At 35.2% G+C, this 17,638-nt stretch overlaps 1 protein-coding gene across 1 annotated transcript in view; it reads right to left on the bottom strand.

The window, feature by feature from the left end:
- Window positions 1-17,638, bottom strand: part of PMS1 (PMS1 homolog 1, mismatch repair system component) — a 145,438-nt gene that overhangs the window by 9,564 nt on the left and 118,236 nt on the right. Inside the window, exons 7-9 of the mRNA XM_036747585.1 lie at window positions 13,449-13,571; window positions 12,940-13,083; window positions 11,247-12,145 (exon numbers count right to left, since the gene is read on the bottom strand). Of these exons, the coding sequence (XP_036603480.1) occupies window positions 11,247-12,145; window positions 12,940-13,083; window positions 13,449-13,571 (1,166 nt within the window). The remainder of the gene's footprint in view (window positions 1-11,246; window positions 12,146-12,939; window positions 13,084-13,448; window positions 13,572-17,638) is intronic.

Below are 17,638 nucleotides of genomic sequence, written 5' to 3'. Positions count from 1 at the left end.
TTTCATGAAGAGTTGTATCTAGAGTAAGGAGGTCCACGTTTGAATTCCAACCATTAAATTCACCAGCTGACTATTCTTTAGATAAATCACTTCAACCCTATGAATTCTCACTTTCCTCACTGGCAAAACATCATCATCATCATCATCATCATCATCATCATCATCTAATAAAATGATTAATTATCTTGCCTGGTTGTTGGGCACTTAGTAACTTTTAAATATGAATGTGAATTATCATCACCAGTATGGGTATTCCTTCCATTGACACAAAAAGTAACCTCTCTATACCTTCTCATCTTGTGCAATGCTAGTCCTTACTTCGACAATTCAAGAAACATTAAAGCACCTATCATGTGCAAGGTGTTGCACGTGGTTCTTGGACTCCTGCTTTCATCAAACTTACCTTTTAATAAGGATAGCAAGACATGCACATAAATAATCAATATAAGGAAAAGTGATTTGAGATTGGGCAAGATACTATGACAGATTTAAGAATATCACTTTCACCTGGTCATGGAAGAGGGTGGAACTTGTTTTAGGGAAGGGAAGGATTTCAACAGATTTTAAGAGAAAAGCCTAAGAAGGGCAAGCCTATTGTAGGAATGGATGATAGTATGAGTAAAGGTATAAAGATATGAGAGGGTAAAACAAAAATAGGTAAGAGAATAGTCAAGTGTATTTGGAATGTGGAATATATAGGAGTACTATGAGACAAGGCTGACTGCAGTCAGACTGAAATGCAGTAAATTCCACTATTTGGAGTTTATATTCTAGATTCTTTCATGGTTAGTGGAAGTATCATCTATAGAAGCCTTTTCTTCCCCCACTGTTAGCCTTCCAAGCACCTCCTAGACTTTAAAATTACTTTGTATTTATTTTACATGTATTTTATATTTATTTATCTGCATATATGTTGTGTTTGATTCAAGCGGTGATATTTTCAGAGTCATGTATTACTTTGATTGGAAAGGGAATAGACACAGGAGGCAAAAAGACCAATAAGGAGGCTATTACAATAACCTGTTTTCCCACAAATTCTCTATGGAAGATCTACTCAACAAAATGGAAATCTTCCTTCTGTTTTTTTGGTATCTTAGAAATACCAAGATAATCATTCAGGCTGTCCATTTACTGGATCTCATTTTTATAATATGATCAGTCCACCATATGTTTTACACAGTACATTTCTCAAACATATTTTTTAGGTAAACCAAAGATGTATTAAATGTCAGAGCATTTATAAATGTATACAGTTTTTTAAATCTTAGTAATTTTGAGAAAGGAAAAAGTGTGGTCTCCGGTAACATTTTTCTTACATAATTTCTTCAAGTGGAAAAGTACATGAAATGTGTTAGGAAATGAAATTGCTATGAAAACTATAGTTAAATATACATCTCTGAAAGGTACCTAGAGAGGATAACAGAGTTCTCAGGGTCAAAGAGCACTGTTTCACTATAAAGAAGATAAAAAATGTTTTAGGCAGCTTATCATTCCACATCTGCAAATTTTTTAGTTTCCTCCTTTTACTTAAACCGGATCTGGGCAGCAATATAAAATCCACTTGATTTTCAATATAGAACATTTTAGTAACAATAGAAATAAGTATTTTTAGTTGTTGGAACATTAAAATTCAGGATTTTTCCTGTATGGTGGAAAATTAGTCCAACAAAAAAGGTCACCATTTGTAATTAATTATAATGTTCAAACTTTCACATATGGTATCAATCTTAGGTTTACTCAAGTAGTCAATTTAATTAGTTCCTTGGGATGAACAGTACGCTATGTCCAAGAAAATATTAAGTAAATGTTGAGATAAAAAACAGCTGCTACCTATGTAGTTAATGTAGTTAAGGGATTTATTAACCTGAATGGAAAAAGTTAATCCTTAACACTATTGTGGTTTTGATCTTACCAATAAGCAAGCTATTTAAAGGATGTTTTTGGAATAAAGACAACATTTAATTAGATAGCTTTGACTTACTAAATTTTAATAGACTCTGGTGTCTAAAATACCAAATTAACAGTAGAAATGAGTTAATGATATGGCTCCTCCAAATGAATCTCCAAATTACCATTCATTTGACTGAAATTCCCAGTGGCAGAGGGAATCTATGGCACATTGCCTGGATTTAGATTCTAATCTGCTGAAGAAGGGCAAATAGGCAAGAAATCCCAGTCCTGTTACCCTTTAAAAATAGAATATCAGCAAGCAGCTCGGAAGCCCTGATCCTATCCTATTCCTGTATAAGGTACTATTCCAAGTCAAGTCAACAAATATTTATTAAGCACCTACTATGTGCTTGGCACTGCGCTAAGTGATGGGGATACAAAGAAAGGCAAAAAATAGGAGCTGCTCTGAAAGAGCTCACAATCTAATCGGGAAGACAACATGTAAACCACTAGGTACAAACATGCTATATACAGGACAGAGTGGAGAAAAACAATGGCGGGAAGGCACTACCATTAAAAAGGATCAGGCAAGGCTTCTTGTATAAAGTGGGATTTTAGCTGGAACTTGAAGGAAGCCAGAAATGCCAAGAGGTGGAAATGGGTAAGGAGAGAATTCCAGGCATGTGGGACAGCCTATGAAAATGCATGAAGTTGGAAGACAGAATGTCTTGTTTGAGGAACAGCAAGGAGGCCACTGTCACTGGAATGAAGAACAGTTAGAGGTGAGTAAGGTTTAAGACCAAAAGGTGGGAATCCAGATTATGAAGGACACTGAATGCCAAACAGAGGATTTTATATTTGATCACAGAGATAAGGGTAAGCCATTAGAATTTGTCAAATGGGAGTGGGGGGACAAGATGTATATGACATGATCAGACCTGTGCTTTAGAAATTTGACAGCTGAGTGGGAAGATGGACTGGAATGGGGAGAGATTTTAGACAGAGAAACAAAAAAAGGTGAAGTAATGAGAGTCTATACTAGAATGGTGGCTGTGTCAGAGAAGAGAAGGGGGCATTAGTAAGAAATGTTATAATGGTAGAATCAACCATAATCGGCAACAGATTTTATTTGAGTAGTAGGAAAGAGGGTGTAGAGTGGGACCCTCAAAAGGAATAGAAAGTTAGGAAAATGGCAAAGTTTGGTGGGGGCTGGGGAGGATGATTAAATATGGACCTCCTAAGTGAAAGCCTCCAAAAAGTTGGAGAGGCTAAGATGGTAAAGGGAAGAGGATGAAGGATTTGTCAGAAGAGGAAAGACTCAACAGGGGGTTAAAAAATAGTTTTTCGGGAGCTCTTTGAAGAAATCAGCAGCAAGAGCAGTCAGCTGACAAGAAGGCTTAGGCTGCTACTTATTTATTTTTATTAACTGAATAAAGCCTAATTCCAAACTCCTTTACTCTAATACCTGGAGCTTAAGAAAACTGAAATAAGTGTTGCTCTTTGCTACCCTCTCTGGTTCAAGAGGGTAAAGCAGAAAGGGGAAGGAAATTTCACATCTGCCTTGCTATATAGGAGAGCTAATAATGACTCAGGATCCTGGCGAGTGGAGAGTTGGTGAGGTTGGTTGACCTTGCCTAGAGAGAAAAGCTGGGCTGTTTTGAGTTCTGTTGTGACTGGATAGTGCAGTAAATAGCCAGGTGGTCTGGTCTGTATTGCTCAGAGATAACCCGTAGGATGATATTTGCAGTTCTCTGGCTTAGAGGGAATTGCCGGCCAATTCAAAAATATAACACTTTTCAAATGCTCTTGTAATGGTGAATATAAACTGAATGAGTTTGTAAATGCTACGCTGGAGACAGAGAGGGACAGAATACAGCACCCACTATGAGCCAAGCACTGTGCTAAACACTTTTTAAAAAAACAAATATTAACTGATTTGATCTTCACCACAACCCTGTTAAGGTAGGTGCTATTATTATCATCCTCATTTTACAGTTGAGGAGACTGAGGCAAATAGAAGGTAAGCAACTTGTCCAGGGTCACAGAACTCCTAGGTGTCTGAGGCTAATTTGAACTCAGTTTCAAGTACGAAAGAGAAGAGTTGCCTAGCTGGCGGGTAGAGAGACCAGCAGACAAGCAGTTAACAGAGTGGTTTTGTGTGATGTAGATGTTTCTGAATGATATAAAATTCTATAGTCCAGAGTTATAAGTCACCCTGAACACACGAGTTTTCCTTCCTCTTGTGAAACTTCAGTTTATATGTGGATTGTGATATATTTAGTATTTCTGCATTTGTTTAATATGAATAGTACCTGTGATATTATTTCTTTTGCTTTGTGCTAAGTAAATGGTTATGTTTAAGATATCAAAGTATCATCATTGTGAGTAGCTGATTTGTGTAAATGGAAGTACACCAGTGGAGATCAAGAGCTAAAGTGGATAGGAGGGAGAATGTACTTCCCCCTTAACAGGGTTGCCCCTAGATCCCTGATACAATCACATGTGTAACTTCATAGCAGTAGTCCTTCTCTAGGAGCCTAGATCTAGGTAAGTTATAAGAGCATGTTGGAGGGAGCCATCCAGTCCAAAAAGTAAGTGTCCATTTGCCCAGGTACGAGAACTTAGTATGGGGGTTTAGATACCCCATACACCTCTTAAATCTATATCAAAGAACCTTATATTTTCTCTACAGTGACAGAGGCATTTCTACTATGTTTCCAAAGTCTTTAGAATGCTGTCAGGATGCAGTGGTTTACAGGTAGGAACCAGCAAAACCTAAATAGTTTCATGTAGCCTGCAAAAGAATAGCCTCAATAATTCTGGAATCATTACCCCCTACCTTTTTCAGACAGCAATTTTAAAAATTTCCCTTTATTTTCCATAGTAAAGTCTTTAATTCCAAGCTGCAAATCATTTCTTCATGTTTCTATACATATCCTCCAAAATAAATTTAACCTTAATATAGAAGATAAAAAGCAAAGTCACCACTCAAAGAGATTTTTTTCCCCATTATTCCATGTTTAGATGAAATACCAATACTCCTTACTTTAATGCAGATTATAACCTATCTGTATCTTTTTACACTGTAATTTTTGTTGACATCTCCCTGGGTAATTCTAATAATATCCAAAAAAATGTAGAAGTCCTAATTCTAGAGCTGCAGAAAGTGATGGAGAATTTGCTTGGATCAGAAGGGAAAAAGGGAGAGAAAATGTCCAAGTTTCCTTTACAGACAGATGGAACATTTGTCACTGTGGAGTTAAATTGTGGGGTTAAACTGGCAATTCTATTTCTAGAAGAATTCTTATGGTAGATTTACCACCTTGTGGTGCATCCCGTGGTGGTGCACTGGATAAAGCACTGGGCCTGAAGAAAGGAAGACCTGAGTTTAAATCTAGTCTCAGACATTTAATAGCTTTATGACCCTGGGCAAGTCACTTAACTTCAGTTTCCTTAACTATAAAATGGGTATAATAACAGCGCCTACCTCAAAAAGTTGTTTTGAGGATCAAATGAGATAATTATTTTAAAAGCATCCCGGGGGTATCCAATGTAACAATACATTCAAACTGAAACTTATTAAGTGATTCTCATATCAAGGTACTCTGCTAGGGACTATGGGAAAAACTTAGATAAGACAATGCTTGTCCTCAAGCTGCTGATAGTCTAGCAAGACACATAACAAACGCATGCAAATGAGAATATTTTAAATGAGGCAGAACGTAAAGAGTTTTTGGTTTTTTTTGGTAATATACAAATATAAGAGATTCCTTCTGAGTGGGGAGAATTAATGGAAGAAGTTGGTAACTAAACTGGGAAGGACAAGAAGAATTTCAACAGAAGGTTGGAGAAGTGCTTCTCAACTTTTGGGATAAGAATGAAGGTGTATAGATGAGAAACAAAAAGATTACTTCAGGACACAGTAAGATCAATTCAGCTAGAACAAAAAGCCTGTGAGAGTAGGGAAGATGAGGATGGAAACACAGAGTTGAAACAGATTACAGAGAGCTTAAAAGACTTGCCTGGCTGGATTTTATTTGATAAGTAGCAGGGAATCAGTGACAATTGTTTTTAAGGAGATGAAAAATGAATTTAGCAGGATCGCTGACAGAAATGTAGAGAAAACAATCGGAGAGGATGAGACTGAAGGTTGGAGGGATCACGAGAAGGCTACTGCAATAGTCTAGGTGAAGTGCAATCAGGGCCTAATTAGAGTTGGCCCTGGGATGTAAAGAAGGTCGAGTGATATTTCTTATGAAGTTAGAATAAAGAGAATTTGGCAACCGACAGAACTTGGTAGAGTGGGAAAGGAAGAAATCTAAATTGATTTTAAGTTTTCCAAACTTAGTGATTTATGCTGCCATCAACAGAAATAGAGAACCTGGAATAAAGAGCATTTTTGTTGTTTCATTTTTTAAAAAATGAGTTGGGCTTTATTGATGATGAGCTTGAGGTACAATAGGACACCAAGAAAATGTCCCTAAGTTAACTGGAAACGAAGACATGAAGGGAGTCAGGACTAAGATAGAGATGTGGTAGTTGTAGCTGTGGAAGTGGATAAAAGCCCAGGGAGATGGAAAAAGGAAGTTCAAGAATAAGATCTTGGGGGAACATCTACACCAGGGAAATGGAGGAAAAAGAAACATAAAAAGAGTGACCAGGAAGGTAGAGAATCAGTAGCATGAAGGTATGAATTTCAAAAACAGTTACTAGTGACCAATGTCAAATGCTGCAGAGGTCAGAGGATGAGGGTAAATAAAAGCCACTGGATTTGGTATAGATAACTGCTCACTCCAAAAAATAACTTACTTCTTAAGGAAACTGAAACAGAGTACTATTCTGTTTGCGTTTGTTGGGATGAGGCTGGAACCATCAGGAGCTGCTACATGGGATTAGAGATCAATAGCATCAAAGATCTACTAGTAGTATGAGATAACTGGCGGAGAACTTCATGCTCACAATAAAACTTTATTTCAAGTACACTTAGAACCTGAAACTGGATGAGTTTCAATTGAGATAAATGGGCCAAGATAAAGGAGGGGATCTCCACCCTTAAAAGTAATCACATTAAACGGCAATTAGGAAGATGCAGAGGAGAAAAGGGAGTGGACAAAGGAAAGGAAGAGGTGGTAACTGCATGTTTGTGGGTAGCATTTAATGTTATAGAACCCTCAATCAACAGTATGTTGGACTCAAGTATATATTGGATTATTCAATCTAAGGGACTTGTACACCACATGGATGATAAAAATTGTGACAAAGTTCACATCAGTACTACCAGTGTCTGGACAGATGGCAAGAATGAGACAAAGCTAAGGGATAAGAGACTGGACCTAACAATGTTAACCCGACAAACTGATATATTTACAGAAGATGATACAGAATTGTCAGAAAAAGGAGCAAGCTGGAAAGTGGACAGAGTTCCAGTCCCAGAATCAGGAAGGCCTGGGTTCAAATCCAGCTTCAAACAATTACTAGCTGTGTCACTTAGCTTCCTAGTTGTTGTGAGGGTAAAATGCAGTAATATTGGTAAAGTACTTAGCATGGTGCCTGGCACATAATAAGTACTACATAAATGTTTATTCCCTACTCTACCCACAGACAAAGTAGAAAACTGATCATTTAGATAAACCAAATAATTCCAGAGAGATACATTAACTCATATGCAATCAGAATTATTTGCCTTTTCTTCTATTTTCTCTCCTAGTCAGTTCTAGTATTCCAGCAACACGACAGTGTGATAAATAGTTGAGCTTTTGTATACATAGATCTCTTTTATATAGAAAAAAAATTTTTCCTGGAAAGTAAATTAAATCAGATTATAAAACTATAGAAGATACAGGTGAATTTTTGTTCTTTCTCTTTCCTTTCTATTCACCACTATTGCTATCTCTAGGTGGCCTGATTTATTATTTTTCTCAAGTGTGTCTACACTGACTAAAACCTTTAATTAAAAGGTTAACATTTACATTTCTAGAATTTCCATTTTAGAGAAGATTTTACTTAAAAGTTTTTTGGAGATGTTTCTTCTTTTTAATCAGGTAAACAAAATGTTTAGATCTGCAATTTAGGAAATATGTCTTTTTGCTTTCTGTCCTGCCTCTTGAATCATCTTGAGTCACCTTGAATAAAACCTTTCAAGCTAAGATACTGTTAGAACTTTGATCCTGAAATCCCACCATCCTTGCTGTTGAGTGCTTCACATGACCCAGTACATCACGGCCAGCTCTGGCCATATTTACTCTACAGCCATCTCACCTGCCAACTTACTGCCCCATGTACCCTCTGATTCTTCCCTCCCCCCAATCTCCCTCATCTGGAATCAATACTGCCATTGCTACTAGAAAGAGTGTGTCAATTTACTCCCCTAATAATCCCTACGATTTTCTAAACCACAATATCCCCCATCCTGAACACCACACTTCTTTATTTCTGCCAACTTCCTCAATTAAAATGCAATCTTCTACAGGACAGGTCCTGGATTGTTTTTACTTTGTATCCCTAGTGATTAGCACAGAGCCTGGTATATAATAAATGTTCCTTCCTTCCACTTACTCACTTAGGCTTTAAAGCAACTACTGATTCTTTGGGAGATTTATGAAATTTCCACATTGCTTTCTGGTAAACTAATAATTCTGTAGTAGTTCATTACTTTGTAATTTAGAAAATTTTAATTCTATAAAGAAAAACTCACAAAGTTTCTAATGGTCCAAGTATGTATATATAGCTAAGGAGCAATTTCAGCTGACCTTATATAGTAGTTCCATAGAAGAATTACATTAGTTGAAAACTTACTTGTCCTTTGGTAGTTGATACAAAGGAAAACACCTTGAAACACTAAATTAAAACTTATTATAAGAGATTTTATCCCCTCGAAAAGAACATACGCATTCTGAAATGTTAAAGCACCATATCACATGCCTTAAGGGGAAAAACAAAACAACAAAAACTTTCAATTTTCCTCCCTACCTAGCTTATTAAGCAGGAATAACTGTAGACAGGAGGAAGAAGGAATGAAAGAAGGTTAAGTTAAAATTTATATTATACAAGACAGAAGCTGACAAGATGCAGGTTGGCTCTAAAGGAAAACAACTTTTTCTCTCACTTTGGTACCCTGTTCTGATTTTACAGAACTTATTTATAAGAAAAGTCAGCTTTCCACTTTAGGAGTTTGGCTAGCCAATGATCTAGGAGGATTCTCCATGCCAGGGCTTGCATAAAAAGAGATCACAGGATATAAAAAAAACTTCCCTATTATCACTGAGATGTCTTGGGACACTTTAACAAATGGGTATAAACTTAAAAGGAAATATTTATTGGATTCTAGTAATTTTTTACTAAAATATTAGATGCTATTGACTGCTACACAAAGAAAAGATAGGATATAGTGGAGTTCTTCATTCCCACAAATATTTATATGTCCATAAAGAAAAGGGATTTCTTAAAACACTGAAATATAGAAAATGGAGAATGAGTAAAATAGTGACTGTCTTTTAATACTAGGGTTTGTTTGGATTTTTTTCTGTGAATTTTATTTATAATAAAAATTTAGAATATACCATATATATGTTTATGTAGATGTATACACAAATGTATATATACATATATGTACACATGCATATACACATACAAATATTTGTATATGCATGTACTTTAAGCCACCATTTTATCTCCAATTATCTGACAATATGTGAACATCTTGATATTAGAAAGGCAAGTCTAATAAACACAACTGAAGTATTCATTTTCTGTTGTGTTGCATTATGCAAAATATGCTAAGCCTATTTTAATCAGAGGTTCTTGGAGTCTATGAACTTTTAAAAAATATTCTAATAACTGTATTTCATTACAATTGGTTTCCCTTGTAATCCTGAATTTAATATATGCATTTAAAAACATTATTTTGAGGAGTATATAGGCTTCACCAGACTGCCAAAAAGACATATTTCCTAAATTGCAGATCTAAACATTTTGTTTACCTGATTAAAAAGAAGAAACATCTCCAAAAAACTTTTAAGTAAAATCTTCTCTAAAATGGAAATTCTAGAAGTGTAAATGTTAACCTTTTAATTAAAGGTTTTAGTCAGTGTAGACACACTTGAGAAAAATAATAAATCAGGCCACCTAGAGACAGCAGTAGTGGTGAATAGAAAGGAAAGAGAAAGAACAAAAATTCACCTGTATCTTCTATAGTTTTATAATCTGATTTAATTTACTTTCCAGGAAAAATTTTTTTTCTATATAAAAGAGATCTATGTATACAAAAGCTCAACTATTTATCACACTGTCGTGTTGCTGGAATACTAGAACTGACTAGGAGAGGAAATAGAAGAAAAGGCAAATAATTCTGATTGCATATGAGTTAACGTATCTCTCTGGAATTATTTGGTTTATCTAAATGATCAGTTTTCTACTTTGTCTGTGGGTAGAGTAGGGAATAAACATTTATGTAGTACTTATTATGTGCCAGGCACCATGCTAAGTACTTCACCAATATTACTGCATTTTACCCTCACAACAACTAGGAAGCTAAGTGACTCAGCTAGTAATTGTTTGAAGCTGGATTTGAACTCAGGCCTTCCTGATTCTGGGACTGGAATTCTGTCCACTGTCCAGCTTGCTCCTTTTTCTGACAGTTCTGTATCATTTTCTGTAAATATATCAGTTTGTCGGGTTAACATTGTTAGGTCCAGTCTCTTATCCCTTAGCTTTGTCTCATTCTTGCCATCTGTCCAGACACTGGTAGTACTGATGTGAACTTTGTCACAGAAAAGGTTAAGAACTTCTGTTCTAAATCAAGTAAGAACACCATGCCATTTTATTTTTTAAATATTTGGTCTGGTCTTGTAATTTAAAAATGGTGATTTCTGTGCTCAGTCATAATGGGCAGCTACTATGCAGAGACAGAGATAAATAGAACTATTGATTTATAGTTTTAAAAGTTTCTAATTTTGATGATATGAAATATAACTAAGCCAGAATTACATCATGCAATTACATAGAATATTGGGAAATTAACTCTTTTGTCTAGATTAGTGTCACATCTAGTTCTAGTGGAATGATATATCATTTAAGTAAAACAAATAATAAAGAAAACGATGCTTTTAAATTGAAAAGCAGAATGGAAAATCTCTACCATCAAACTTAAATCAGAAAACAGAAAGGGCCTGCACCAAATAAAAAATGAAAACTAGAAACAAAGTAATGCCAGGAAGGGACTCTAGACGTGCCAGAAAATCATTTTCCATTTTATTTTTTCATAAGTAATTAATATTTATTTTATTTTTTCACCTAATGAGTCATATAGAATGGAAACAACTAAATATTCTAGTCACATGTAAAATCTGGAAACTTACTTCATTCTTTCCTCTTCACTCAATGTCTTCCACAGTTCTTCAATTTGTACTGTCATATCCTCTACAAGGGTCTTTGAATTTTCACTGAGAAATTTTGAACGCTGATCTTGAGTAAAAAGGGCTCTTGCTGAAATAGGTTTCTTAATTGTTCGGTTGCTAATTAAATCATAGGCTGTAAGCTGCCCATACTTGTCATCTATCACATTTGATTTCTTTTTATTGGGGCTTTTACTAGGACTCTTCTGTTCAGGATTTTGTTGATTATTACTTATATTTACATCAGATGTTAAACCTTTTGCTGGTGGCACAAAAATTTTCACAGGTTCAATGTTCTTTCCTACTGAATTTTTAAGTGCAGTTCCCTTACTCCAGTCATCTGCGCAGATTTCAAAAGATGTTTCAGACACTGTGGCTTCCTCATTTGTTTCTATCTCATTAATGGGACTGTCTCCATTGCCATTCATAGACTGAATGTGCTTTAGAGCATCTAGATTAGACGTTTCACCATGTTGGCCCTGGTTATCCTTACATGATGAAAAATTATTTATGAAGATGTCTTGATGTGTATCTTGATTTGCCTTATCAGTGCTAGAAATTTCACCGTCAAAACCATGAGAATTATCATGACAAATTATCTGATGCTTTAAGCAGACCTCAGTGTTGTTTCCTGATTCACAATTTTGCATGTCATGTTGGAATGAAAGGGTTGAAATATCAACATTTGGATAACTATTTCCAGATGATTCCATTTCATTAACATGCACATCTGTTAGTGCTGTTCTGTTAACAGCCATGTCAACTGAGGAAACATCTGCTTTATTATTTTCATGAGAATTTGTACTAGGTAGTGGTCCATACCATGATGTCAACACATTTTCAACAGCAATTAAAACAGATTCCTAAAAACAAAAGTCATAAAATGTTAGAATAAATCATGTATAAAATAATTAATATATGTGTAGGAAATATGACAAAAATAAGAAAACATTTGTGTACAAACCTGCAGTTATAGAATGATTGTACAAACCCCATTTTCATAAGACCTGTCAGTTTTGCAATCTCTTACCTTTCAACTTATACATTAGATGCATTTAGGCATACCGAACAATACAAACATAAATTAGTAGGTCAGTTTCACAGACCATGTAGCCCAATATTTTGTTTTTGATAATCATACTAAAGGATATTTTGTGTAAGGCCATTATTGCTCATCATAACATCTACAGAAAAGGTTAAGAATTTAGTTCAGCAGCCATCCTAAAGTTCTCTAATAACCTGTTATGAATCAACGAATTTTACAAAAGTCTTCTTGAATCTGTACTTTCTTTTATTTATACTAAAACTATCTTTTTCAAACTTCAAAGGATACCTTCTTCCCCATGTCATTTCTTTTCCTTATCTTCTCCTTCTCTCCTTTATCATCTTTTACCTTTCTTCCTTCCCTTTCCTGATATGGAGTACAGAAAGGTTTGCAGGCACAGAGGAAGAAGGGGGTAAATGAAAGTTCTGTGAAATTATGTGAAGGAGGTCAAATTTGGCCTCAATTTCTCTAAGTCCAGGATCTTGTGGGATCATTGTAGTCATGCCTTTCAAAAGTTTATAAACTTCAATCAAGTTCTGACTCACATTTTATCTTTCCACAGCCAAGAGTTAACATAAATTAGCATGAAAAATGTATATGAAATTATGTTACCTTATCTTGTAATAATACTTGACTTTTATCAGGTGTTAAATTTACGTCCACATCAGCGGCAGGCACAACAATTTTCATGAAGAAGACTGGATAAGAACGAGTTGACTCTTTCAGGCATTTCTCACTGTAGTAGTGTCGAATTAACTACAAATGTATGTAGTAAATTTGAGTTAGAGTTAACTGGAATACAGAGGTGGCACCAATTTAAAAATAATGAGCACAGGAAGATATTTATCAAAGAAAGTGAAATGATGGCAGATAAAACATAAAGGGACAATTTCTATCCTAAAGTTTCTTTAGAGACTTTACATTGTTTCTGAAAATTTAAACAAACAAATATGATCAGAGAAAAGCCAACGTCCCAAAGCCACTAGTTCCATGATTCAAAGGAAGTTTTTTTTAAAGAATTCTAGTCCCCACAAAATAAAGATTCAGTCTCTGTAAATGAAAATGTATCTAGTTTTGATTCTTGTACCAGATTATTTTTTAATTTTCCAAAATATGGTTACCTTTAAGATGTCTTTTTGATGTACTGGTCGATCATTTATAAAAATAAAACTCCTTTCTGGGGTTGAAAGACTTGTCAAGGAATGATCAGAGTCAAGCTTTGGAAGAAATCCACTCAAATGAATCTAAAATTTTAAGAAAAAGTGAAATATTAATTTAACAATAATTCAGATGCAATTTTGTTAATAAAGATGACTTCTATGAAATGTGATAAGGATTTGGGTGTGGACTAGACCTGCGATTTCTTCAGTATAAGTAACTCCCAGATGAAGAAGCACCCTGTAAAATCGCAAGATGGCACTTTCCCTGCAACTTCTAGTCTTACAGGGATTCTTAGCCTTTTTTGTATCATGGATTCCTTTGGTAGTCTGGTGAAGCCTTTGAACCCTTTCTCAGAATGTTTTTAAATGCACAAAATAACATTAAGATTACAAAGGAAGCCAATTATATTGAAACACAGCTATCACAAAATTTTTTTGACCATAGGTTAATTACTGATTTGCTAAATATGGACCAAAAATAGAAGCAAATTTGAAATAACAGTTGAGAAACAAGGGACTATATACTTCTCTGCTTCTCCCTTTCCCATTTAGGCCCTTAGAGAGAACTAGCCTTTTAACAGCCTTTTAGAGTTAGCCTTTTTCCTCAGTTTTATTATATAAATGAATACAAGTGGGTAGTTAATAACATAATTTTATATGTGTATATATTTTATGAAACTAGTTAACTACATAGTTAAATATACATAATTATGCACACATATAACTATGCATACAACTGTAATGTTAATGGAGTAGGAAGATCTTCCCTGTCCACTGATAGACCTATGTGACCACATATGTTTAATCATGGATGTCTTGCTGCTTTGCACTCCAGTCTAGCTGTGATACATCCTGAGTCATATAGAGCCTATTGAGGGAGGAACTTGCCTAAGGACGAGTTTGCTTAGGGGGAGGTTTGCTTACGGGGAGGCCTGCTGGTAGGAAGGCTTTCACACCTTTTGGTACTAAGCTAATTAGGCACTGAGTCACCAGGATTGTGATGCCTTCTGGCTGTGAGCCTATGAGCCAAAAGTGTATATATATTCTGAGGTGACATTCTGCTTTGGGGGATCATTCATGAGAAGGACCTTTTGATTCCCTGGATGGGACTCTGAGTAGCCATTTGTTAAGAGCTCCCTGATCTGGTGGTGTATGCAGATGGTTTTATTACTTTGTTCAGACAGTTGGAACCCTGTCTATTGAATCTCTGTGCTAATTTCTCTGCTTGTATTTTCTCCACATTCAGGGTGCCGACCTTTCCCCTGAACTAGTGAATGATTTATATATGTTTGATTAAAGTAAGATTGTTGATCCTCTTAAAGTTGCCTTTCCTTTAAGAAAAGCAGATCAAAGAATGTGTGCTAGCAGGCCTGGGTGTGTCAGGGTGCTTGCTGCTACAACAATATACACATACACAGACAGACACACACAAACTACCCACCCTACAAAACCAAAACACAACAGCTTCATTTATAGCGTTAGTTTCAATATTTTCATGACTAGGAGCATGACATAACTTTTGATTACAGAGTTCAATACTATTTAATTTCATGTTTTCTTTCCCTTATATCATTCCTTTTCATTACCATCTTTGCCCTTCTTCTCTTAACCTATAACCTCTTCTCTCTCTCTCTCTCTCTCTTTCTCTCTCTCTCTCTCTCTCTTGATGAAAAACAGAAGGCTTGCTGACAGAGAGGAGAAGGAAGACCAAGAGCAATATTAAGCATTATGTTAAACATGAATGATGAATGAATGAATGAATGAATGAAAAAGCACTCATTAATTTCCCTAAGTATGAACATATTCTTTTCTAAAGATCTTCTTGGTTATGAAATTAAAAAGTTAAAAATCCCAAACATATACATTTATGAATTATCACTCTTAAATAAAATCTCATGCCTCCTTCAAAAGTTTCCTTGTCACCCTCCCAATCTATACACAGAATGTGGGAATATTCAGAAAAAATGCAAAGCTAATTTCCACATTTGTTATGTCTCATTTGAATTCTGAGGACCTGTAAGGCAATAGCCAACTTGTAAAATAATCTTTCTTGATTTGTGTTTAATTTTTAGGGTTTCTTGGAACTTTTAAAATTAACCATGGTTAACTTTAACTTTTACATTAAATTAACAAGTTAGATATTCCATTAATATAACTCATATTCATGTTTGCATTTTTGTTTTTAATACTTCCAGAGTACCTATAGGTTTAAAGTAACAGGAAACTCCAGGGAAAGATGACCACAGAGAAGAAAAGCAAGAAGCAGCATGGAAAAACCCCTTGCTCTATCCATTCAGTTCAATTTAGTCCCCTGGGTGGGAGGCTCTGTTTCTAGAGTAGCCACACTCATCGTACCCATCTCTGCCAATATTATCTTGCTAATTCTTCACTCTGGCTGTCCCTGGAAACCCAACAGTCTTCTACTTTCATATCTGATCAGACCTGCCTCCATGCTACCCAAGTAAGTTCCCTGAGGGCGGGTTAAACTTTCAATTTTTCTTTTGTATTTCCAACACAGTGTCTGGGATATAGTAAGTGCTTCATGAGTTCTTGGTGACTGACTTGATGGTCTCTCTCACCTGTATGTTCACATTAAAAAATCAGCCTTATTTTGTCTCTGCCTTCCATGCTGACAAGCTTGTAGCAGCAAGACAACCTAATAAATAACTTAATAGGCACTAATGGAGGAAGACTTGGGCAGAGAGTATCCCCTTCTTCCTCTCCCCAAGTAACAAGTGAATTTTAACTTTGTCTTCTCAAAAATATTCTCCTGACATTAACTGTAAAATTCCTGACTGTAGAATGGTAGCTTAGCAAAGAAGCTGTTTTTGGATACGCAGAAGGACCTTGGGTACCTTACAAGACACACTGTGTGGGCTGCCACCTAAGTATAAGGTTGTCCCTGAGGTTGCAAATAAGTTTAAGTGTTTAGGGATCTGCATTACGCATTACTTCTTTTAGACCACTAAGTGCATTATTGTTTCAGTGCCAAATTTTACCAATTAGTGAAAATAAATAAATAAATCCGCATCATCCATTACAAATGATACTACTTAATTCATTGTAAAATTTCACAGTACTTATAAATGGTAGTTTAATTTATAAGGTAACATGAGATATCTCTGTAGCACCTGCTGAGCAGTAGGGTGAGGCTGCTGGGTCTTTGAAAGATTTACAGGGTTTATGAATTTCCAAAAAAGACTCTGACTCTGAAAGGATAATAAGTAAATTAAAAAATACTCCTAGTGTTTCATTTTCTTGCTTTTGTCTAATTAACTGAAAAAATTATAATTAACTTTAAGCATGGGACAAACTTATATGGCTGAGACTAATCTTAACATAATATTTAGCTCATATTACTGAAGTTATATAAAAGGTGAAATCAAAATAAAATGGAAAATAAAGAGGCATGGAAAATAAATTGAAGCAACTATTAAATCAAAATATCTTTGGAGAAGAAAATTTTAAATGGCTGGCTGAAATATGTTCACTTTATGGTTTGCAATTCGTCATTAAGAAAATACACTAATTTTTGTAAAAATACCTACAGTAAGGAAATTTCAAGGAATGTATGTTTCTAATTTTAAAAAAGATTTTAAAGCAAATTAGCATGACTCTGGGTTCTCTGCCTATGAACAAGCAGGCTGAAGTGATCTTGCTGCATATAGGGGAAATTTAAACCAGAAACAATCCATGCTGTGTGATGTACGCAGGACTTGCAAACTGTATCTCTGTGTAAAAAGAAAAGGAAATGCAGCAACTTTCAGTTAAACATGGAGGGTCTTAAAAAGGCAAATTCAAACAACATATAAAGTGAAAATCAGTCTGGGTCACAAAGGAGAAAAAGAAACATCAGGTAAGAAAAAAAAAATAGGACCAAAATAAGATATAGTCTGCTAGAGACATAAAAGACAATATATTGTTTTATTAAATAATTATTCATTAACAAAGAGTAAATCAGAGCAAAATTTTTTATTGTTTGTTATGAAGAAAAACTTGATTATAAGAGACATAGAAGGGCAGACAAGCTCTTAATGTGTTAACTATCTATGATCAGAGTAACTCCTATTGTGCCTGAGTGTAAAGTTAAATAATTGCATACCATTTTAAAATCCCGAGGTGTTCAAGTTATCAGAGTTCAGGACAAGTGG

Source organism: Trichosurus vulpecula, chromosome 2, assembly GCF_011100635.1.
Source record: "Trichosurus vulpecula isolate mTriVul1 chromosome 2, mTriVul1.pri, whole genome shotgun sequence".
Taxonomy (NCBI): domain Eukaryota; kingdom Metazoa; phylum Chordata; class Mammalia; order Diprotodontia; family Phalangeridae; genus Trichosurus; species Trichosurus vulpecula.
The sequence above is the reverse complement of the archived record's forward strand: the minus strand, read 5'-3'. Positions and strand labels throughout refer to the sequence as shown.